Source organism: Lissotriton vulgaris, chromosome 4_1 (genome assembly GCF_964263255.1).
Source record: "Lissotriton vulgaris chromosome 4_1, aLisVul1.2, whole genome shotgun sequence".
NCBI classification, from domain to species: Eukaryota; Metazoa; Chordata; class Amphibia; order Caudata; family Salamandridae; genus Lissotriton; species Lissotriton vulgaris.
The window spans coordinates 518,899,649-518,923,451 of NC_141691.1; the positions used below are offsets into that span (position 1 = coordinate 518,899,649).

Here is a 23,803-nt window from a genome sequence, read left to right on the forward strand (position 1 = left end):
TCCTCGGATCTGCGAGCTTGCTGTCGGCGCAGATGCTGGCGGAGTTCCACAAAACAATTCGTGGACAAATGTTCCCATAGCATGAGGTCAGTTAGTTCTTCCATGGTGATCACTTTGCTGTCCTTGACCCACCCGTCGAAGGCTCTTCTAAAAAAGTTCACGTACTCTACCCAGGTGGTGCCAGGAATGTTTTTGCAGTCCCGGAACCGCTGGCGGTACATTTCTGGGGTGAGGCCGTACCTCGTCAGGAGGGCCTTCTTCATGTGGCTGTAGGAAGTCTGCTCGGAGGACGGTAGATCGAGCAGGGTGTCTCTCCCTCGCTCAGGAATCGACCCCACAATCCGGCCCCCCAATCCTTCTGTGGGACTCGGTGGGACGTCATGGCAACTTCGTAGGCCTTGAACCATTGCTGGATGTCGTCATTTTTGTAATACTCTTTGACCACATCCTTGGGGATGTGGACCTTCGGCTCGGCCGGGGGGGACGGTCTCTCGGTTCCCCAGGGACCGGTTCTCTTCGGTCCTCGCCTTGAGTTCGAGCTCCTTCAAGCTTCGCTCGTGTTCCAGCTGAAGTTTCCTCCCTTCATGCTCCCGCTGGAGTTTCTTCTCTTCTAGTTCTCCTAGTACCTTCATTTGCTCGACCGCAAGTTTCTTTTCTGCTAATTTTATTTCGCCTTCAATCTTTAGTTTTGCCAGCTCGAGTTCATGGTGGCGACTTCTTTCTCGATCTGCGAGCGCTTCTGGGGATAGGCCCCCATCTGGTACAGTGCTTCGTACCGGGCTGCTGCCGTTTTCTGTCTGGGGGAGTCCCGGTCTGTCGGGCATCGCCGCCGCTCCTTCTGTGTGGGGGGCTCCGGACTCCACCCAAGCTTTTAATGCTTTCTGCATGTCTTCTTTTGTGTTGAGGCCAGTGGTAGCGATTCATAGTTCTTTGCAGAATTCTTTTAGTTCTTTGTGCGTGTAGTCCTCTAGTTGTTCTACACGGAATGCCGTACTTGCGTCAGCTTCAATGATACTCATGGTGGTTTCTTCTGTTGTCTTTGCTTGGTAGTGCGTTAGTCGTGTACTGTACGATCTCTAGATTGCGGCTCGTATCCCGTCGCTTGCCACCAATGTTAGAAGGCGACCTCAGGGGAGGTCAGGAAGTGTACCTGACCACACTGGGACCCACCTCCCTAGGTACGAAGACGAGCACTGGAGGGAGACTTCTCAGGGGGAGAGTCTCGAATCTAGGATCGTACACACTACACAAGCACCACACGACAAAGAGACACCACACCGTAGCTTCTTAAGGACGTTTCTTTATCTCGGAATTCAAGGGATCTTTATGATCAGAGAAAGCGGGTAGTTACAAGTGGAGCAAGAGCTCAAAGAGTCTCGGTCAGTGTAGGGGTAGCGGGACAGTCTTAAGGATCAGTGTCAATATCGTTGCGTATCCGGCGCACAGCTCTCAATCCTTGAGCCGGGGGATACGGGGCGATCTTTCAGGGTCCAGCCGGACCAGACGAGTCTGGGAGCCGCGAGTCACTCAGCAGGGCTCAAGCAAGATGTCGGAGGTCTTACGATCTTCAGGGGAGCCGCAAGTCACTCAGCAGGGCTCAGGTGTTCCAAGGTTGCAGGGGAGCCGCGAGTCACTCAGCAGGGCTCAGGTGGTTCCAGCAGAAGTCCTTCTCTGCCAAACGAGCCGCGACCACGTCAGCAGGGCTCTCGTCGTTCCAGAATCGAATCTGTCGATAGTCCCGCAGCAACCCCAGTTATAGGACTCTCCTCTTTGATCTCCGGAGTTCTGGTCTGCAGGGGACTTGGCACCTGGGGGCCGCTTGTTGGGGTTTCCTGCCACGCGGCCCTTTGATCCATTCAGGTTGGTTTTGGGAGGAGTCCCAGACACACAGGAGGCGTGGAGCCAGCCCTCCGGGGGCCGGAGGGGCGATTGAAACCCACTTCTCGAGGAGATGTCGGAGGTGTGAAGGATACTGCTCCTCCCTCTCTCACTCGCGGGGAGCGCTCTGTCCTCCCGCCAGGGTGGCGCCTCTCGGCCTAGGCCGCACTGGCTCGGGCGGCCATCTTAGGAGCCGGAAAGTCGGCACACAGGGCCTACGGGCCGGGAAGATGGAGGCACGGGCTGGGAAGTCCGGGAATGGTCAGGCCTAACATGGAGGGAAGGGTTGGCTAGGTCGGGGGACTCAGGGGTCTGTCGTGGTGTAAGCTTGGAAGGGTGTTGCTACGGGTCAGGGAGGACCACGCCACGAGGCCGGGTCTATCAGATAATTTGTCCGTTAGGAAGGATTCTTGAAATCGCAATGCACTCTAAACCACAGACTCACAATTTTCTACTAGACTGTAATTCATTTCATTGCAGTTCTCAATGCCAGAGTGTACTATTCAGGCAAGTCCTGATATACAGGGATAACTCTAACACCGCACAAGAACATTAACAAGCCTCAGATAAGGTTGATAAATTATCTGTGAATTGATAACAATGCAAGATTGTTAAACAAGCACTTAAATGACTTCTTAATAAGAGCAGAGACAATATATTAGAAATGGCTCAATACCCCAAAAAGATCATATCAAAGTCATCACCACTTTTGACCTTTCATCTAATTGGATATGAATAGTGATAAGAAATACTGGATAATCATCAGTTCAGGGCCCCATGCTGTACCATAACCATGTTTCACAAACAAACTTAATCAAACCCTAAAAGGCCAGTTGGTCCATACACAGTCCAAAGGTGTGAAAGGTGATATGCCACCTACTGGTCGCCACACCTGTAGTATGGGCAATGTCTGTAACTTTAGCACTGAACTGGCACTTGTTGCAAGGCATCCTTGGCAATAGAGAGGAAGTATTAGTTGCACTCTGCCAACATAATGTATTTGATCACCAATCTTCGTGTCGTAAGATGTATTGACATGACAACTCATCTAGTAAAAACATGGTTACAAGAACTTAAGGTAGGTGAAGAGCACCACTAAACCTGCCATGGGTGACCAACCCCATGTATGGGTTCGGGTATCCTGTTTTCCATGTGCAGTCGTTATAAACACAGCTATTTGACTAAATACAGAGCACGAATGGGTAAATCCATACACTTAGAATCACAAAAACAAGGGCTTTTGAGTATGGTCACAGTTGTTTTCTTCAACCAACTGGTTTACTATGAACCTTTCCGACAATAAATATTGTTTTCTGAAGTCAGTTACGCTGTACTATGGAATAACATGGCATTTGACCATAGCACTGTAGTAATAAAGGCATTAACATATATTTATTAGTACACTTGTTCCAAAAAATGCCTCATTGTGCCATATTCATTTTCTTTCACATAAATTATATTTCATTTATATATACATACATGTATTTTATCCCAAAATCCCAGTTCAGGGAATCTGCACTCTTCCTAGCATTTAAACGATCCATAATTTGATACATTGCGCTTTGATGCCGGAATGATTCATTATATTTTGATGTTGTAAAATAATTTACTTTTAGTCTCACTACAGTTAATCTAAATGACTCAAGGGCTCAGTAATTCAAACAATGTGGAATTGTGTTGGTGAAGCTAGCATGTGCATAGTTTTAACAACCATGCCATTTCCACTTCTTAAGTAGACTGTTCTAAAACGTTTGGACAGAAATGGACCTCTTTATCAATATATGTCAGGTTTCGCTTGTCAGTCAATGGGAGCGGCATCTCGAATTTAGACAAATCAAAATTATAGCTGTTTGTTGTTACAACTTTCCATTTTCAACGAAGCTCTGCTTAAGTCAAACTGGGCACTTTCATAAACAAGAGCAATTGCATTAAAAAGTCAGGTGCATAACTTAAAAAAAAGGAATGACTGAGAAAATTAAAAGCAGTCGTCAAAAGAAAATCATCACTTCTTTCTCTCATCAGTCTGCTCCAAATTATTTCAGATCAACCTCTTTTGGTCTCTTATATATGAGTTCTCTCATGTTTAATAAGAAGGAAATGTTCACTAAAGCGCTTCCCGCAATTACCACATGTAAACCACCGTTGTAATTTTTGTTTTTTTACACTAGCAATGGGTGTATTAAATACATTTTCCTTGGAGTGTAATTCCATGTCTATGAAGATGTCGTCGAAATCTATTACTCGATGGTGGATTTCCTGGTACCTGGTAAGAGCAGTAATGTCTACTATACTGGGGCCACCATTCGCCTCAAGTACCTGTGTCCTCTGACGGGTGCTGCCTGGTGGCATATTCTTCAAGATATTATTAGAGTCAGTTTCAAATGGGTGCGTAACATTGAAATTGCCAGGTGAGAAAAATTCATTGATCTCATTCTCAGCTTCTCCTTCCTTCTGAACATTAGCTAGGTGCTGAAGGCGCGCAGAGTTCCTTTTCTCTTCTCGGTGGGTTTTTTGGTGCCTAATTAAATGTGCATTCAGTGTAAAGCTTCTCTCGCATTCATAACATTGATATGGCCTGTCTATGATATGAGTTTTTCGGTGTTTCGCTAGGCTGTAGGAGTGTTCAAAGCGCTCACCACATTCGCTACATTGGTGAGGTTTCTCTACAGGGTTAGTGTGCGTCAGCTTATGCTTGTTAAGAGTCGAAATGAGGATGAAGTCTCTGCCGCATTCACTGCAAACATATGGCCGATCACAGTGAGTCCGCTGATGGCTGAACAGACTCGACCTGTAATTAAATGTTCTTTCACATCTGTCACAAGCATGTTTTTCATTGGGAGTGATGACTTCACCAACAACTTCTGTGTTACAAGCCACTTTCTTTGTAGGGCTAGAGCTGTTAAATGAGGTATCCTCACAGGTGACTGGTTCTTGATTTGTTTCAACATGCTTCTGCAAATGTTTTATTAGATCAGACTTTCGGAAAAAGCAACTAACACATTCAGTGCATGCATACGGCTGCCTCACTGGGTAGGACAGAAAATCATTTTCAAGTTTTGAGTTGTCGTTTAACCTACTCCCACATTCTTGGTATTTGTGTTGTGACTCTTTTGGGCTGGTTACCTGCTTATCGGCTTTTGCACCATCTGTACGAGTTTTCTTCCTTTTAGCAGGCATAGTGTGTTGGCTGTCAATCCGAAGTCTTTTGGAGTGAACTTTAATGTGTTCAACAAGGCTAGAGTTGTCAAGGAACCTTTTCTTGCATTCTGGACATGAAAAGGTCCGCTCTCTTTCAGAAGAAACTGTCTCTAAGGTGGATTTCCCTCCCTTGTGGACCACCATGTGAAGCCCAAGTTGACAGGTGTTCCTGAAGCATACCCCACATTTGTTACACTTGTAGAGTTTGGGTTTTTCAGAGTCATCTGGCTGGGTTTCCATCACCACAAAAGGATCATTTATTATGCAGAACCCGGTTTCATATATACTGATTTTGTCTAAGATATATTCTGAAATATTTCCTTGACAATCTCGAGGTATCTTCTGTCGTTCATAGCTTATAGCTTTATCAGTACATTGATCAGCAGGCTCTTCAGAAGACCTCTCTTCTTCCTTCATTTGCTTTGATCCAGGCTCTATTAGAACAGAAGGAAAAATAAGCCATCATTTTTTCTGAATCCAGAATGTGTTCAATGGAATACGTGGTCTGAATATTACTTTAATAATAGAAACTGACTTTGCTGTATTTGTTTGTAATTAATGCTAACTCAGTTTTGCAATGGACAGAAAGGTCCCTAACCTGCGAGTCAGAAAAGGTGGGATTATTTGCAATTGGGAGTTCACTACTGTCACATATATAAAGAGAACAATAAAACATGGGTAGTGTATTGAACATGATTAATATTTAACAGTGCTTGATGAGTATAAGATATATAAAAATCACCATTTGCTGAATTCAGTCTAACATGCTTGCTGGAGTGCACACACTAAATCAAAGAGAAAAGGTTTGCAAAGATGGGACTAAGGAAAAATCACAAGCATTTTCAAAAACTGATCCGTGAATATTGAAATAGAAAATACTTTTTATCTGCAAGTTTGTTTTTAGGCTCTTTAATGCAGCCCTTGGGCAGTCAAGTTACTCAGCAGGTTACTGGGTGGCTGTTTACTTATCACTTGTAGCCCAGTGAAAAAATACTCAAAACACTCAAATTGGTCAACTAAGTTTGCCACTTGACTCACTATAAGTAGAGAGAGTAAACAGTGTAAGCTTACTGTAGATGGTGGTAGAGGTTATGACCAACGAAATATCTTTCAATAATTTAACATTCAATAACTTACATTCCCAGTCAGTGACACAACTTAAACCAAAGGATTTCTGTTTAAAGGTGAACACAACTGTTAAAATTAGAAACTACAAGAAAAGCACACTTTTCTGAGCTAGAGATTTAACTATATAGTTTATTTTGTAGCGCTGAATTACTAGGTACTTGAGTTTCTGCTATCTAATAAGATGGAGGTAGGCCTATATAAAGCAGAATACTGGCCAGGCCTCAAACAATACGAGTACATGGAAACAAGCCAGCTCTGATACACATCACCAGAGTATGTTATGTGGAAACAGTATCTCATCATTTTTAGATATATGTAAGAAGGAAGGGGTATCCCCGACTAGAGTTCCTAATTCGGGATGGATATGGTATTTGGAAAAAAAGTAATTAGGAACTAGTATTTAGACAGAGGACAAAGACGGACTAGTGACAGCAAAAACTATAAGTAAACAAAATGCATGGTACAAAATTGTGGCTTTTATTTTATTCAATCATCATTGTGATAAAAAGCATTATTACTTTATTACAAATAATTATGTGCATGCCTCCACTATACATGTGACTTTTTATCTACATATATATACATATTATTGTATCCTATACACATTTCAAGGTAATTGATTTTAACTTGAGAGCTGTGCGGAAGCTTGTTTTAGCACATTTGTACATAAAAACATGGCTAAGTATGTCATCTACGCGCGTTTCGGCTGAGGGCCTTCATCAGGGAGCCATGTGAGTATCCAAATGAACCTGGACGTATAGATGGTGTTGATTCTCACAGGGAGGGAAAAGAAGGAGTAATCTGAGGTGGAGGGTTGTCTGTCTTGGAGACGTGGGCGCTTTGATGTATTTTACTAGTTTGTTTCTTTTTTTCTTTCCAGGTGTCCTGTTATTTAAGGGTGAGCTTCGAATATTAAGCTGTAGAGTTACTCCTATATGGTTGAGAAGCTACGTACGGCTGGTATCCGGTGTCAGATAACCTGCAAATTAAATTCAATAATTCTTTAGGTGGGGGTCTTTGGACGGTTCTTGTCGCGCTGACAATCTTTTATTTGCGTCCACTGTGTATACAATGGGGGTCTGTGGGCTTCTGGGTGTTAGCCGACGGGTGCCGTCATGTTGATGGCGGTTCGAAGACAATCTGATGGCTGCCTCTCGATCGCCTTCCAATGGGGGGGGGTCTGCCGACGTCTGTATACGTGGAGCCAGGGATGGCTAGATAGATAGACCTCGCTTACACAGTGCTGTCTCTTTGAGACACGTTGTATATACTTTGTGGGCTTATAGCCCGCCCATTGTTTTTCATTTGTTTCTTCGAGTGTCCTCTAAAAAGCCGTGCTTCCAAGAGGGTAATCTTTGCTATTTGTCCCTCCTTTTTGTTGGCTGTTCCCTTGCACGGAACATCGCCCTAGTAATTGTAGCCTTATGCTTGTCCTGTCATAGCAGATGCTTCAGAAACTCTTCTCTTTCTTTAACAGCACTTAATACAAGCATCTTGGGTTTTCAATCACTCCGACCTCTGTTAAACTAACCTGTAAAGCTTGTTGTTATCTCGTCACATTTCAGTGCATCAAAAGACCGAGATCAAATGTCAGACATGTTTACTTTTATTTGTTGGTCATCAAAGTGCTGCTTGTTTAAGTAGAGATTGCAACACAGAGCTAGAATCAATGAGAATGGTTGCTGGCTGTCTGTGGCAGAGACAGTTACCTCCGTGTGTGAACTCTGGGGTAAAGCCTCAGCACGAGGGTGTTTAGGGGGAAAGCGCGGTGTGTTCTGCCCGTGTCTTTCTTTTAAATCTCGATGTGTGATGAAAGTTTGATTTTTAAACTGTTTGTAAATTGTTAGCACTGACCGCACTTTGCAACTTTCAACTTTTTAACTTTACCCTACCTGCTCCTTGATCCCGCCCCGGTCCGCCGCGTCCAGTGTGGGCGTTTGAGCGGAGGGCGAGGAATTCTACTACTTCCGGCATCTCCGGCGCTAGGGGTTAGCGTTCCAGTTTCCCACGTACTCTCCCCTATTTCAGGCAGATGGGGCAGCGTCCGCGCCGAAGGCGCGCACAAGGCAAGCCCGTCTGCGCCCGTTCGCGTCCTGTCGCGGCCAGGGGCCATACCCCCTGTCTCTGTTCCCCTAGATCGGGTAGCTGCACTACGATACTCGAGGGAAGAACTAGTCATGCTCCGTCCCCTACTCAAGGCTGAGTGTACTTCGGGTTTGTTACCTGATTGTATATCTCTTATGTGTAGAGGCTGCCACACTCTCCCCATTAGTGATCTGGCGGGGCCGAAGGGGGTTGACCAACTCTCCATGTACTTATTGAATTGCCGCTCACTCAAAAAACACTGTCTGAATATCTATGATTTCTTAGTCGATTACCGTCCTGACGTATTATTTCTTACTGAAACGTGGCTTGATGTGGCATCCGCCCCTGATATTCGGGAGGCCCTTCCATCATCATATGGTCTCATTAGAATTGATAGAGGTCTCCAGATAGGTGGGGGCATAGCGATCGTGTATAAAATCGACCTGGATAGCTCCTTACAGCAAGTATCGATTAGCTCTTGTGAGGCAGGCCTCTTCTCCATCAAAGTCTCCCCGGAGTGCACTATTTATTTATTTATTTATTGTGACTTATATAGCGCACTATAACCCAGGGGTCTCTAAGCGCTTTGTTAGGATCAGCTAGACAATAAAAGATGCATCAGATTACAATTGGCGGCCACCCCACGCTTGCTGGAAAAGCACAGTTTTTAGTTCCTTGCGAAAGGGCATCAGTTTCTTTTCATTGCGGAGTTCTGGCGGTAGTTTATTCCACATAGCTGGCAAAGTATGTGAGAAAGCACGCCCACCCACAGTGGTCAGTCTACAGCGTGGCTGAACCAGATAGATGGAATCAGCAGATCTAAGCACCCTCCCTGGTTTATAAAGGGACAGGCGAGATTTCAAATAGGTGGGTGTCCTGCCATGAAGCGCTTTGTGTACAATACAGAGCCCTTTGAACATTAGCCTCTGCCTAACTGGCAACCAGTGGAGTTCCCGCAGGAGGGGGGATGCCTGGGTACTCCTCGATTTCTTAAAAATGAGCCAAGCAGCAGCATCATTCATGACCGTCTGCATTCTGTTTAGAAGGCCCTGTGGAAGTCCTATATACAATGAATTGCCATAGTCCAGCCTGGCTAAAATCATTGCAGAGACCGCACTCCTTAGAGTGGAGAAAGAGAGCAGCGGGGAAACTTTCCTGAGTTGGCGAAAGAGGCCGACACAGCAGCCCACCACAGCTGTGACTTGCTTTTTCATGGACAGCTTACTGTCCACCTGGATGCCCAGGCTCTTAACCACCTCCGCCGGTTCCGGAGGCGTGCCCAACTCCCCAGGCCAGAAACGATCACACCAAGGGTTGCCAGCGATGGTAATCGGCAACACCTCGGTTTTGTCCGGGTTGATTTTTAAGGAGTTGCCGGACATCCAGTTAGCTGTGCTTCTCAGAATGTTTTGCAGTCTGGTAAAGGCATTCTGGCTATCCTCCAACTGGATGATAATCTGGGTGTCGTCTGCGTAGTTATATACCTGGCAGTCCATTTGATTAAGCATTCGAATCAAAGGCTGTAGGTACATGTTGAACAATAGGGGTGACAGAGCAGACCCTTGTGGGACTCCGCAAGTGATCGAGGTTGCGGTAGAAAGCATGTCACCTAATTGCACTTTCTGCGTCCTCCCTTGAAGGAAGGATGTGAACCATGCCAGTGCTGTGCCCTGAATGCCGAAGTCCCTCATCCGCGACAGTAGTTGTTCATGACACACGGTATCAAATGCCGCGGAGAGGTCCAGCAGCACCAGGGCCCCTGGAATTTTCTTGTCTGCTCTGTTCCTAAGCTCATCTACGATTGACAACATAACCAGCTCCGTGCTATGATTCGCACGGAAGCCTGCTTGATTCGGCTCTAACAGCGTGTTGCTTTCCAGATGTTCTGAAAGAGTGGTGAGGACATGCTGCTCCAGAACCTTCGCCAAGAATGGTAGCTGGGAAATTGGTCTGAAGTTTTTCAGACATTTTGCGTCTGCCCCCGGTTTTTTTAGCAAGGGAATCAGACGGGCTTCCTTGAAGGCGGAAGGCACTTGACCAGTATGTAGAGAGAGGTTCAGGAGGCTCAGCACATCTTCCTCTATGCCCGGGAGTGCAAGTTTAAACACTTCAGGTGGGCATGGATCCGACCTTGAGCCAGACTTGACCCGTCCCATGAGGGAAACTAAACTATCCTTTGTAATCGAGGGTAGATTAGAGAGCAGGATTGTGACTGGCATTATAGCTGGAATGTCTACCGGTGGACAGTCAATTTGCGAGGTTGCCGTAATTTCAGTGACCAAATCAATGATTTTGTTGGTGAAGAAATCCTGGAACTTCTGACAATCCTCCTGACTAAAGTCCGGAGACTGTTCCTTGTTCTTCCTGAGCTCCGTAAGGACTCGGAAGACTTCTTTCTGAGGGTTCGTAGCCGTAGAAATCCTCTCCTCGTAGAACTCGGACTTCCTGGCTATAATCGCTTGCTTATAACCAGCGAGAGCCCGTATATAGTTGCTCCGAGAGTCAGGACTGTAGTTTTTACGCCAAGTTCTTTCCAGTTTGCGTAACCCACGTTTCTGTGCTCTAAGTGAATCGTTGTACCACGGGGCCCCTCGTTTCCTATCCGTACGGTTCACCCTACAGATTGGTGCTACTTTGTCTGAGGCATTCTGGAGTTTATCCATGAGTGCCCCACAGAGGGCCTCTGGGTTAAGGGGGCAATTATTGGCAAGGGTGTTGGTGCGAAGTAGATTTATCATTTTATCCCCATCAATCTTGTTCCACTTCCTGACTGCCTTCCACCCTCCTTTAGTTGTTGTTCTCTGTCTGTCCACCAATAACTTGCCTCTCACCAAATGGTGGTCGGACCATGCGCAAGGCTGGGCCGCAGCCATGTCCTGAACAGGAACTGTCGTCCACACCAAGTCTAGGGTGTGACCCTTAGCATGTGTTGGGCCCCTTACTTGTTGGGCCAGATCTAATGAGGTTAACGCCTCATCGATCTGTAACGCCTGACCATCTTTTGGGACCTTCTCCCAATGGTAGTTGAAGTCCCCCATTATCACTACCTTATCATATCTTGAGCGGATGTCCTGGGCCAGTCTTATGAACAAGTCAGGGAATTCAGACGAGGTCCACGGAGGGCGATAGACTAACAGGATCACCAGACAATCAGTCCCTGATTGCAACTTAACGCCCATCACTTCCGCACCCGCTAAATTTTCCGTCAAGACCCTTTCGACCAATAGGCGTGAGTTGTAAAGGAGGGCAACACCTCCCCCCCTCTTAGCTCCAGTTCTATTATAGAAAAGTGCCGAAAAGTCGGATGGTAAGGAGGCGACGAGATCCGGCGTAGAGGAGTCCTCTAACCATGTCTCGGTAAGTCCCAAGAGGTCTAGTTCTCCTTCTTCTAGAAGGGTAAACACCTCTAAATTATGTCGTTGCAGGGAGCGTGTATTAAGTAGGCCGAAGCGTAAGCCTCGGGCCTGACCCATAACCTTCCGACCCAACTGGGGAGTAGGGGCAGAAAGGAGTCTCTCTCGCACAAGAATGGCAGCACATTCTGGGCTAATGTCAATATTACTAGAGTTCAGAGACTCCAACTCACCTCTAGTATATACCAAGCGAGAACCAGGGGTCGTGGCCCCGGGTCCCGTCTGGTCACTGATGGGCACAGATGGGCTTGCCTCTGGCGAGCCTCCGGCGCGCCCACGCTGCGCGCATACGCTGCGCGCCTGCATGAGGGCAGGGTTAAGTAGCCTCGAGCGTGCAAGGTGGCCAGGCAGCAACTAGGCTGTCAACCACAATGGCGTCCCAAAGCGGCACTTCCTCCCCCAAGATGGCTCCCGCCCCGAGAAAGCAGCTAAAGACCCGCTCAACAGCGGTGTAGTCTCCGATTAGAGTGCAGGTATGTCCTAACTCAAACCCCACCAAAAAACGGGACCCTCCGAGTAATTTTAAAATAAAAGTTAAAATTAATTAATTATTTCCGCATTTAAAAAGCGCTGTGCTCGCGCTAGTTAGCAGCATGCAATTCAATCAGTAGCAGCCTCAATATCGCGGCGCTTACCTAGCAAGGAGAAGCCCTGTGCTTCTCAGCTTAAGTAGCCTCGAGCGTGCAAGGTGGCCAGGCAGCAACTAGGCTGTCAACCACAATGGCGTCCCAAAGCGGCACTTCCTCCCCCAAGATGGCTCCCGCCCCGAGAAAGCAGCTAAAGACCCGCTCAACAGCGGTGTAGTCTCCGATTAGAGTGCAGGTATGTCCTAACTCAAACCCCACCAAAAAACGGGACCCTCCGTGTAATTTTAAAATAAAAGTTAAAATTAATTAATTATTTCCGCATTTAAAAAGCGCTGTGCTCGCGCTAGTTAGCAGCATGCAATTCAATCAGTAGCAGCCTCAATATCGCGGCGCTTACCTATTATGGGCTACCTTATTTACCGCCCACCAGGGGGGGTCTTCACAATTTACGGAGAGTCTCCTCGAAGCGGTGATGCAGCCTTCCCTTAGGTACAATAGATTCCTCATAGTAGGGGATCTTAATTTACACTTTGAGGATCTCGGCTGCACTGAAGCACAATCTGTCATCAGCTCCTTAAAAGCTATGACGTTTACATTGTTGGATGAAAGGCCTACCCACCAAGCTGGCCATTTGCTTGATCCCATCTTTGCGAACTGGGATGATATTAAAGTATCTACCCCAGTTAAGATAATATGGTCAGACCATTATCTTGTCCCGTTCAGTGTACAGGGCCTATACAGAGGAGACAAACCTAAACGTTTACCTTTTCCCATACGTAGGAACTGGAGAAAATTTAACCAGGAGTCATTTGGTGCGGCCCTTAAGCAGGAAATACCTCCTTTGCATAATACTCTCAGGGAAGCCTGGAAAGATTATGAGGATTGGATAACGAAGGCCTTAGACAAGGTGGTACCCTGGACCCAAAAAGCTCCGGTACGTGGGTCCCGATCGGCCCCATGGTATAATGAGGAGCTGTGTGCTGCTAAGGCCAGTTGTAAGGCTCTTGAGCGCCAATGGCGAAAAAACTATGCCTTGGCTGATAAAGAGTCTTACAGAAACGGCCTTAGAGCATACCATAAATTGATCAGAAAGGCTAAGAGGAATCATATCAAAGAGCGGATTGAGAACTCGAGCAATTCATCCAGAGAGCTCTCTCTTATATACAAGGAGCTCACCTCCCTCTCGGCGATTATGCCTCAAGACCCCCCCCACCGTAGAGACATGTGAAAATATAGCGGATTATTTTGTATGCAAGGTGGAAAAAATATATGAGTCCTTTCTACAGAATACACCATCAGATACCCCAGTTAAGGTCGTCGGTGAAGGACCCAGGGTGAGCTGCACCCTTGAGGAATTTAGGGTTCCCCCGCAGGAAGAATTGTTGAAAATTATTTCGGACATCCAATCTGGATCTCCAATAGACGTGGCCCCTATTAAGATTCTTAGAAATCATCTTCAGCTCCTATGTGACCACATTGGTAATTTGGCCGCTTTATTATTTCGAGAAAGCCGGGTGCTGGAGGAATGGAAGCTGGCCCAGGTTGTACCGATTAAAAAGAAAATACATCTGAGCATGACTCAGTTGGACAACCTTCGTCCCATTTCCCTTCTGCCTTTTTGTGGTAAGGTAGTTGAGAAACTGGTGAATAACCAGCTGGTCAGCTTTGTGGAGGATAATTCTCTTCTCCATCCCTCTCAATCTGGCTTTAGGGCGAAGTATTCCACAGAAACTGCTCTCCTCTTTTCCACCGAATTGCTCCGCCGTAAAGCTGATGATGGTCACACTGCAGCGTTAATCTTATTGGACCGGAGTGCGGCTTTTGACACCGTGTCGCACTCGGGTCTTCTCGCTCGCCTCAGTGAGATTGGAGTGCTGGGCCAAGCCCACGACTGGATGAGCTCCTTTCTGGCGGACAGGAAATTTCAAGTTCATTGCCCCCCATTTAAATCCAGACCTAGATCTCTTAGACAGGGGGTTCCGCAGGGCTCCATATTAAGCCCTACGTTGTTTAATTTATATATGGAGCCCCTGGCAAGACTAGTGGAGTCCTACGGGGTGGATATTGTTTCGTATGCAGATGATACCCAACTGGTGATCACGTGATCTCACAATCCAGTTGGGGCTGCAGAGAACTTTTCCTCCTGTCTTGTAGCACTCACTAGTTGGATGAAGGGTAACTGTTTGCGCCTCAATGGCAATAAGACGGAGCTCCTTATCATCGGCCCGTCCCCTTCCGTCTGGACTTCGGCCTGGTGGCCGGCGGACTTGGGTGCTGTGCCCCTTCCATCTGCCACTGTGAAAAACTTGGGGATTATTCTTGACTCTAACCTCTCTTATTCCCAACATGTGAGGAATGTAGTCAGGAAATGTTATGGCACACTCAAGGTAATTCGTAAGATCTTGGATCTTCTTCCGTTTAAAGCTAGGAAATCCCTAGTCCACGCCCTTGTCACCCCACACCTCGATTATGGGAACTCCCTGCTCTGTGGTCTCAGCAGAAAGGACCTTAGCCAACTGCAATGCGTCCAGAATGCAGCGGCCAGGCTAGTCCTAAAAATGCCTAGGAGGTCATCGGGTAAGCGGGCACTTCATACCTTGCACTGGCTACCCATGCGTGAGCGCATTCGGTTTAAAATCTTGTGTCTCACCCATCGCATTGCTTATGGCCGTGGCCCCATCTATTTACAGAAGATGATGTCCATATACCGTCCTAAGCGCTTGCTGAGATCCATGGGGAGCATGCAGATGATGGTCCCCCGCATCAGTCGTGTTCGGATGGGTGGGATATCATTTAGGTTCCTTGCCAGCAAATATTGGAACGAACTTCCGCTGGAATTTCGGATGGTACCCTCAGAATCGCGCTTTAGGTTGAAACTGAAAACTTAACTATTTCCCAAGGCCTAGTCTTCTCTTTCCCTGTATCCCTTTCCTCGGGCTGCGGGTTTTTCTGCTCTGGAGTTTTCGGTCTTGGTATGAATCCACAGCGCGGGGACGCACTGTTCTTCTGTATAACCAGGCCCTTAATAAATGTTATTATTATTATTATTAAAGAAAAGCGAGAAGCAAATTTCCAGCAGGCTGCGCATTCTTCCCTTCGCACCCCTCCCACACACATAGGCTCTTGGAGAAAGAAGGGGGAAAAAAGCTTCCATCCCGACTAGAAAATCAGCCTGGTTTCAATAGAAAACACAGCTGCTGCTTCCTGTGATGTGACTTATACCATTCATGTGTGTTCCCTTCTTTTTAAAATTACTAGCAATGAGCCTGAAAGAGCTAATTCTCATTTTAGCTATAAACTACATTGCTGGAAATCACAACTAATTACACTTTGTTTCTTACATTGCCACCCAGCTTTAACTAGATACCATTTTAATAGACCAAAAGTCAACAGAGAAGTGGCCTAGCAATTTGCTTTGCGGCAGATGATCAGCACCACCAGCTGTTGTGCTGTACTATTCCACATCAAAGCTCCACTTTGCAAGTCCTGGCTGACTCTGCTCAGCTGTTTCTTGTCAAAAGTTTTCTTATTCTCCAAAAGGTAATCTGCCCTGATCTATGCAACAAACTGCCACAAAATGGCAGGAGTAGGTCACTATCTAGCAAACAGTCACCCAGCGTACAGCCTTTGAGGGTGATAAAAACATTCAGAATTTCAGGGCGAAAACACCATGTATTCTATGTGAAAAATCAATAACTCCTTGGTGCAGATCTGTAACTTTTCACATTTCGATACAGTTCTAACACAAGAAATGTTATTAGGAATTAGATTGCAATATTCTTTTTTAATATGCTTGGCATGAAAAAGAAAAACTGAATATTGATAATGCAGGTAAGTGACATAGCTGTTAAGTAGCACTTTGCTTGTTGGAGCCTGTAGTTTAACTTTTCCTATTATAAGTATAAGCCTGTAAATTCCAGAATAGAAAGGGCAGTTAGGTAAAGCATCAGAACTGGCTGAAATATCTCACAATGCCAAAACAAACAAATCTATGCCGCAGAAATCCAGTACACACAACACTTTTAAACATTTCATAATAACATGCCACACAATCAAACTACACACACTTTCACACCACATCATTGAACTCCAGATCACATAATTACAAACCAATAAAATAAAATCCACATAATTCCACTCTGCGCCATGCCCCTCAAATTCACTTCGCATAATACCATTCTGCTACATAATTCCACTCCACTCCAAACCATATATACGCTTCAAGCAACACAATTCAACTCCTGATAATTTCACTACACATAATTACACTCCAACCTAAATAATTACATTTCACAACACATATTTTACACTCCACATATACATTCGAATTTCAAAAGACAATTACATTCCACAAAATAAATTCTACTTTGCCATATGCCACATAATTTCACACAACACAATACTACTTCACACCATGCCACTTATATCCACTCCACACCATGCTACGCAATTCCACCCCACACAATTCCACGCCACACAATAATACACAACTTAATTACACTACACATAATCACACTTTTTGTATTTTCTCTGTAGAATTGCCTGTTTGATTGCAGCTTCACTGTAGCAAGAGTGGCCCTTTCGCCAGCTACCATAATACCGTGGTAGAGGTATGCCTGGAATGCAGAGCAGGCCCCCACAAGCTTAGTAATTCCTGTTTACGAGCACCCTAGAAAATCAGCACGCAACTTCTTTTATCACGTTAGTCACAACAAACAAAATGATAATGGCTGATCGACTGCTTGGTATGCTTTAACAAGTTTACTTGTATTTCCTACCTGGTATTTCCATTGCTTGATTTGTCTAATAAAAGTACATCAGCAAAGATTTTTTTTTTAAATAAGGTACATAAAAATACCTCCCCATGGTCGGAAAACTTGTTTCAGTCTGGAAGATCAGTCACTATTCTTTGTTACTCCAGATTTGGCAATACAGGTTGCTTTTTGAGCAACCTAGGCCGACTGTTCATTAAATGTTTTTTTATTCTTTCTCGGATTTGATATACACCAGATATCTACCTACAATGTGATTTACAATTTAAAGTAACTGTGCCTATTTTGGGTGAAAGCTTTTTTGTCAGTCTTGCTATCCACTACCAACCGCCTCCCATTCACCAACAACCCACCCTTATGTTAACCAACCCATCCACCCACACCCAATTGCCAAAGGCAATAGCTCGGCCATAAGCTAGACCTATTGGCTTTGCCAATGCTTGTATTTCAATGCACTATAAACTTACTCGATCTCACAATGATGAAGCACCTTACATACAATCTATCAAATCATATTAGGATTCATAAAATTTCATCTAACCGTGACTAAACGCTTTTAAAACACCCCCACCCCCAAAAAAAGTGATGGTGTTATAAGTGCATACTACATTAACCACGTAGAATTTCACATGTAAAAAAGCAGGTTATTTCTTGTGGTTAAAAAAAAAATGAATGTCCAGCAGACCGTTTTTTAAGTTTCAGAGGGGAAATATTATTTCGCATCACACTGCTACGTGATCAATACCAAGGGTAAAGACTTCTATTCAGTCTGTTTATCTATTAAATTTTCAATTTTCCCAAAGGGAGATTGTCGGCATGTTTCAACCCAAAATGCTTAGGGTTGTCTTCTGGATAAAGGTCTTGTGACAGAGATTCTATTGGGGAGCAATGCATAAGGCTTATTTAGGTTGGAAATTGGGGTATCAAAAGATGGCAGGGAAGAAGGATGAGAAATAATATTGAAGCGAAATTCCCCTTACTGAATGTGGTCAAGATTTGTGCTACTTACCTTATGTCTTTGCTGTGTCATTGCACTTTAGGTAGAAATTGACCTAAGTACAAAGAAAGGGAGGTCCTGTCAGTAAGGATTGTGCCTTAGAAAATCAGTAAGGATGGTGCCTTAGAAAATACTCCTGTTTTGTGGTGACAGTGATGGGGATATACCTGGATGTCATCCTTAATGAGCCACACAATTGTTAAGGATTAAAGGAGCTTTGGTTAACAGGACAAGGAATAATTATGTTGGTTTCTTATGGGATTTTTTGTGTGACTGATAATGTATGTGCTTTTAACACTTTCAAAACACTTCCCAACTGGTGATGGGATAATGTCACTGTTGACTTGTTTTACAATATAATTGAAAACTGTAATCAAATTCCAATTTAATGTGATTGACTTTTTTTGACGTGCTCCATCATTGTGAGTGCTAAAGAGCTTATTCTGCATTTAAAAAATGTGTGTGACGACTAAAGCATCTTGCACTTTCAGATTGATACGGTTTGCATATAACATACTTTGCTGATGTACATCAGAGGTGGCTTTTTTGGATGTACTTAGATTTTCTATTATGGCCCCATAGCAAACGCCATCTTATGAGGCTGTGCTTAGAAGCGTGGCTCAGTGGTTAGAGGCGGCAGACTCGGAAGCTGAGATCGGCCGTGGACCAGGGTTCGATTCCCCGCCTCGCTCCGGTGCCTACTCGACTCACGGGGTCACACTTTGCGACTCTGGGCAATAGCTTGCTTAAACTCCACTACGGCCCCTCGCGGCGGGATGCCTGGCTTTCACCTTGTGGATACCCAGCCGGGGTATCTCACAGGGGAATACCAGGACGGGTTCCCTAAGCAAGCGCCTTGAGACCCCTGGGTTAAAGTGTTGCGCTATATAAATCGAAACACATTACATTACATTACATCGACTGTAGGAAAATATTTCTTGCAAGGACTTTTTCAGATTTGCGCCAGGATACAGATACACAACTTCAGGAACAAGCGCTAATACTGGTCAAACCCTAGGTACAAAGCAAGGTAACTCGGTGGGCTGAAGCATCAGCCACACATTTTCTCACTCAAGAAATAAAAGAAATTGTCCAAAATCGTTTTGAATACAATAAACAGCCTCAAAACAACAAGGTACCATCACCACGGGGTGTCCAAAGTCAATGGTGACATGGTCTGTTCACTGGTGTCCAGTTAGGGCTCAGATCCGACAACTAGAGTCCCAAAACATTTTTGGGAGAAATGGGTGTAGTAGGGGGTTGGGTGGATAAGGGATCAGACTGGTGTGGATGAGCACAAGTTTCCCAATGCATTGTGATAATTAAAGCTCTTCATATTTTCAGTAACTCACAAGGAAGTGTTTACTATCAGTTGGTAAAATCAGTACTGGTGTTTCTGTGCATTCCTGGACATCTCTTTCTGGAATATTGCCCATCTTCAACAAAGTACCAGTTCAGATTTGGGGTGCTTGAAATGTTGCTTGCATTGCATCAGGACAAGCACCACTGCAAAGAGCTTAGGTGGGTCGCAAGGCTAGTCAGCCTAATCACTCCCGGTGGAGCTTTAACAATTCTGAGGGGGGCGTACTGCATCTACCATAGTTCACTCGGGCAGCTAATTCTGATCAGCTGGAAGAGTGCTCCCCTCCTTATCTGTAGATATCCTACAGAGGCCTTACCACTAAGAAGCCTCCATGGGATATCCTTTCATGCTTAGGAGTGGTACTACACCTGATAACCTAAAAGCGGTGCGAGCTGAAAGGTATTGTCCCCTGTATGATGTACAGTCATTTTCCTTAAGTGCCCAACTGCGAGTATCTGGTATTCTGATTTTTGGCCCCAGTTTCACACTAAGCTAATGTGTGCACAGAGGTCTAGGTCTGTCCTTTGCCACGAGTGAGGTCCTGGATCTAGCCTGTGAACTGGAGGGGGGGTAACAAGCATGCAATCATTTGTCTGATAGGGGGGGGGGGGGGCTACCATCGCTGTATGGGTTTAGCATGTAGAGCAGTGGTGTCCGCGTACTGCATATTTGTAACCAACCCTCTTCACTGCATCACTGGAGTGGAAGTCTTTTGGCCACTCATGTAAAATTACACTTCTATGTGTTAACTAAGATCCTAGTACAAACATTACCAGAGCAAGTTAGACCAGTGTTAGAAGTGGGCGGGGACGGAAGGGCACGGCGTGCCCCTACTTCTAAAAATTATGCTAGTCCGTTCCCCTACTTCTTGGTTTTGAAAGGGCGTACCGGGACTGTAGGAATAGCCACTATAAAATGACACCTTTTGTTTGTTTGAGTGGTTCAACGTGAATATTGACGAAGGTCGGGCGCGTGCTGCAACGTGAATATTGTCAAGGGCCTCTGCACTGCACCCGACCTCCTCCCCTTCCCTGTTGTGTCTCGGGGCCTACAAAGTGAGACTGAAAGGGCCATCAGTGTAGTATAGCGCGAAAGCGGCTACCTCTGATGGCCCTGCTGCTGTCGTGAGACCGTGATTCACACCTCATTTGTGAGGACACTGCCTGCCTGCCCGCCCCCCTGTGACCTGTGACAAAGGATTCTTTGGTGTCAAGCAGACTGACGGACGCCACCTGGGGGACTTTGTGACTTGCTGTAAATCTGCTCTTTCAATGTGTAGTGCCCTACTCAGAAGCCAGTGCAGTTGGCGGCACCACCCATGCCAGGCTCACTGCGGGCATTTAAAATTCCTGGAGAGCACTATATGTAAAACAGTGCACTGGTGCCATTATATATAGAAGCGTGTACTGAAATCACTATTATGTATAGCGGTGCACGGGAGAGAACTGCATATAAACAAGGCACAGGAGTGAGTGTTTTTACATCAGTTCAACGGAGATCGTTATATGTAAAGCAGTGCACCGCTATTATTATATATAGAACTGCGATTGGTGCACTGGAGAGCACTGTATATAAACAGGGCTCAGGAGCGAGTACCTATAAATCTGCTCACCAGAGGACGTCATATGTAAAGCAGTGTACTGGGATGATTATATATAAAAGCAGTGTAGGAGAGGTACTGTATGTAAAGTGGTGTGCTGCCTGATTATATGTAAAACACTATTTTAGGGCCCGTCCTTCTGTTTATCTTTGCCGTTTTGCACTAGCATCGCACTGCCTTTTCTTGATCCAGATGTATCTATTACTTATTTCGTGGTTCATTATATCGTAATATATACTGTATATATTTCTACTTGTCATGTAAAGCGCTCTGATACTCGCAAGAGTCTTGTTCGTGCTATATAAAACCTTCAAAATAAATCAAATAAATACATGTCAATAGGCCCGATTTGGGAGGGAGACGCCCAACCTTTAAAGCCAAAACCAGCTTTATTTCTGCAGCCTGCGGCTTCTGCAGAAGTCAATGGGGGAAATAATTCTTCCGTATATTTTAAACAAATATCCCTCTTTACTCTTCTAAAAGGTTGGCATTTTGCTCCACCGAAGGGCATCCATCCCGATCTGCCACTGCTCTCTGTGCTGCTGGTAGGGGCCAGACACTGCTGTCCCTGCCTATCTCAATCCAGACGTGTAGTTTAACCTATAATTACAGTACAGAGGCTCTTCTGATGCCCTTCAAGTCTTTTTCATGCCCTCGCCCTATGTGCCCCATGGGCAGTTTGCAGTCTATGGATGAAATGCCAGGAAGTGAGGGTGGTGAGGGATGGCTGGATCTGGGTATACTAGAAGCAGGGTAATAAAAAATACCAGGGAGTGAGGGGGAGCTAGGGGAGAGCAGGATGTGGGTATGCTAGAAGCAGTGTAATGAGTGATGCCAGGAAGTGAGTGGGAGCGAGGGGAGGCCAGGATGTGGGTATGCTAGAAGCAGGGTAATGAGTGATGTCAGGAAGTGAGGGGGAACGAGGGGAGGCCAGGATGTGGGTATGCTAGAAACAGGGTAATGAGCGTTGCCAAGAAGTGAGGGTGGCGAGGGAGATCTGGGTCTGGGTATGCTAGAAGCAGGGTAATGATATGCTAGGAAGTGAGGGGTGGCGAGGGGAGTGCTGGGTGTAGGTATGCTAGAAGCAGGGTAATTCCAGAGAGCATGGGAGGCGTGGAAGGGTTCAATGTGGGGACGCTCGAAGCAGGGTAAGGAGCGATGTGAGGGTGAACAATTGGGTATGCTAGAAGCAAGGTAATGGGTGATACCAGGAAGTTTGGGTGGGGTGGGTGGGCTGGAGTTGGGTACTCTAAATATAGGGTAATGAGCGATGCCGGGAGGTAAGATTGAGGGGGATTGCATGATCTGGGTATGCTAGAAGTTGGGTAATGAGGGATGCCAGGATACAGAGGGATGAAGAAAGGGCTGAATCTGGGTATGAAGAAGCTGTGAAATGAGTGGTGCTAGGAAGTAAGGGTGGAAAGAGGAGAAATGAACCATGTAAGCTAGAAGCTGGGGGAATGAATGATTCTAGGAAGTGGGGGTTCCGAAGGGAGGTCGAGATCCAACTATGGCTAGACCTAGGGTAATGAACGATCCCGGGCAGTAAGGGTGGCGAGAGAAGGACGGGACGTGGGTGTTCTAGAGTAGGGCAATAATAAGAGGTGCAAGAAGGTAGAGGACGAGGGAAGGGCTGAACCTGTCTATGCTAGAAGCTGGGTAATGATGTCTAAAAGGTAAGGGTAGTGAGGGGATGGTTGGATCTGGGTATGCTAGAAGGAAGGTAAGTTGGGATACCTTTAAGTAAGGTTAGCAAATAGGGGTTAACTCTAGTAATGCTATAAGCAAGGTAACTAGCAATGCCAGGAAGTAGCGATGGCACCGGAAGGGCTGAATCACTCCTAGAACTAAGGTAAAGAGCAATGCCAGGAAGTAAGGGTGGTCAGAGGAAGGCTGAACCTGGGTATCCTTCAAGTTTTGTAGTGAGTGATTTCAACAACTAAGCAGGACGAGATGAAGGCTAGATCTAAGTTTGGTAGAAGCATGGCAAAAAACTAGAACATGAAGTAAAGGCGGTAAGGGTAGAGCTGAAGCTGGGTATGCTAGAAGCAAGGTAATGAGTGCCAGGAAGTAAGGGTGGTGATGGGAGGGCTGTATTTGGGTATGCTAGATGCATGGTAATGAGCAGTGCTAGAAAGTGAGGAGGGTGAGGGGAGAGCTGGCTCCTGACATCCAAAAAGTAAAGTAATTACCGTTGCCTTAAATAGGGGTGGCAACAGAATGGTTTGATCCTGGGGTGCTAGAAGTAGGGTAAAGGACAATGCCAGGAAGTAAGGTGACAGGAGGGATATACCCCGTATGCAAGGAGTTGGGTAGTTAGTGAAGCCAGAACCTAAGGGTGACGAGATGAGGGTTGGATCTAAGTATGGTAGAAGCATACTAACGACTATGCCAGGGGCTAAGGGTGCAAGGGTAGGGCTGAACCTGGCTATGCCAGAAGCAGGATTTTGTTCAATGCCAGGAAGTGAGAGTGGGAGAAAGCAAAGCTGGATCTGGGTATGTTAGAAGCGGAGTAATGTGCGATGGCAGGAATTAAAATTGGGGAGGGCTAGATCTGGGTTTGCTGGAATCAAGGTTAAGAGTGAGGCCAAGATGTAGGTTGGCAAGAGGAGGGCTCAACCCTGCTGTGCCAGAAGTACGGTAATGACCGATGCCAGGAAGTAATGGTGGCAAAGAGAGGACAGAACATGGGTATGTAAAAAGCAGGGTATTGATCGATGCCAGAATGACGGTGGGAAGAGGAGGCTCGATCTGGGGATGATACACAGGACCCTTGAGGCCA

The 23,803-nt window shown here is 45.8% G+C and overlaps 1 protein-coding gene across 1 annotated transcript in view; it reads right to left on the bottom strand.

Moving 5' to 3' along the window:
- Positions 1-3,243: 3,243 nt before the first annotated feature.
- LOC147718918 (uncharacterized) overlaps positions 3,244-23,803 on the bottom strand; it is a 157,576-nt gene continuing 137,016 nt past the window's right edge. The window contains exon 7 of the mRNA XM_086964670.1: positions 3,244-5,510. Within this exon, the coding sequence (XP_086820796.1) occupies positions 3,940-5,510 (1,571 nt within the window). The 3' untranslated portion in view covers positions 3,244-3,939. The remainder of the gene's footprint in view (positions 5,511-23,803) is intronic.